At 73.5% G+C, this 200-nt stretch overlaps 1 protein-coding gene across 1 annotated transcript in view; it reads left to right on the forward strand.

Annotated features, from left to right (window-relative positions):
- The window catches only part of MAP4K1 (mitogen-activated protein kinase kinase kinase kinase 1), a 14,583-nt gene extending 14,494 nt beyond the window's left edge, over positions 1-89 (forward strand). The window contains exon 31 of the mRNA XM_025213071.1: positions 44-89. Within this exon, the coding sequence (XP_025068856.1) occupies positions 44-89 (46 nt within the window). The remainder of the gene's footprint in view (positions 1-43) is intronic.
- The last annotated feature ends 111 nt before the right edge of the window (positions 90-200 follow it).

Below are 200 nucleotides of genomic sequence, written 5' to 3' on the forward strand. Positions count from 1 at the left end.
GCTCAGCCCAAGACTGGGCCCCGCCCCCCTGCCCCTGCCCCAGCCCCCGCCCCTCACCTGTCCTGTGTGCTCCGTCTCGTCCTTGTTGATGAGGTACATGAGGAAGAACCTGCGGGCGCGGAAGGAGGGGTCAGGCCCGGGGCCAGCAGGGTCCCATGACCCCCCGGGGAGCCCGGCGGCAGCCGGGTGGGGGGGGCTGT

The sequence above is a fragment of the Alligator sinensis genome, unplaced genomic scaffold (assembly GCF_000455745.1).
Source record: "Alligator sinensis unplaced genomic scaffold, ASM45574v1 scaffold1667_1, whole genome shotgun sequence".
Lineage (NCBI taxonomy): Eukaryota > Metazoa > Chordata > Crocodylia > Alligatoridae > Alligator > Alligator sinensis.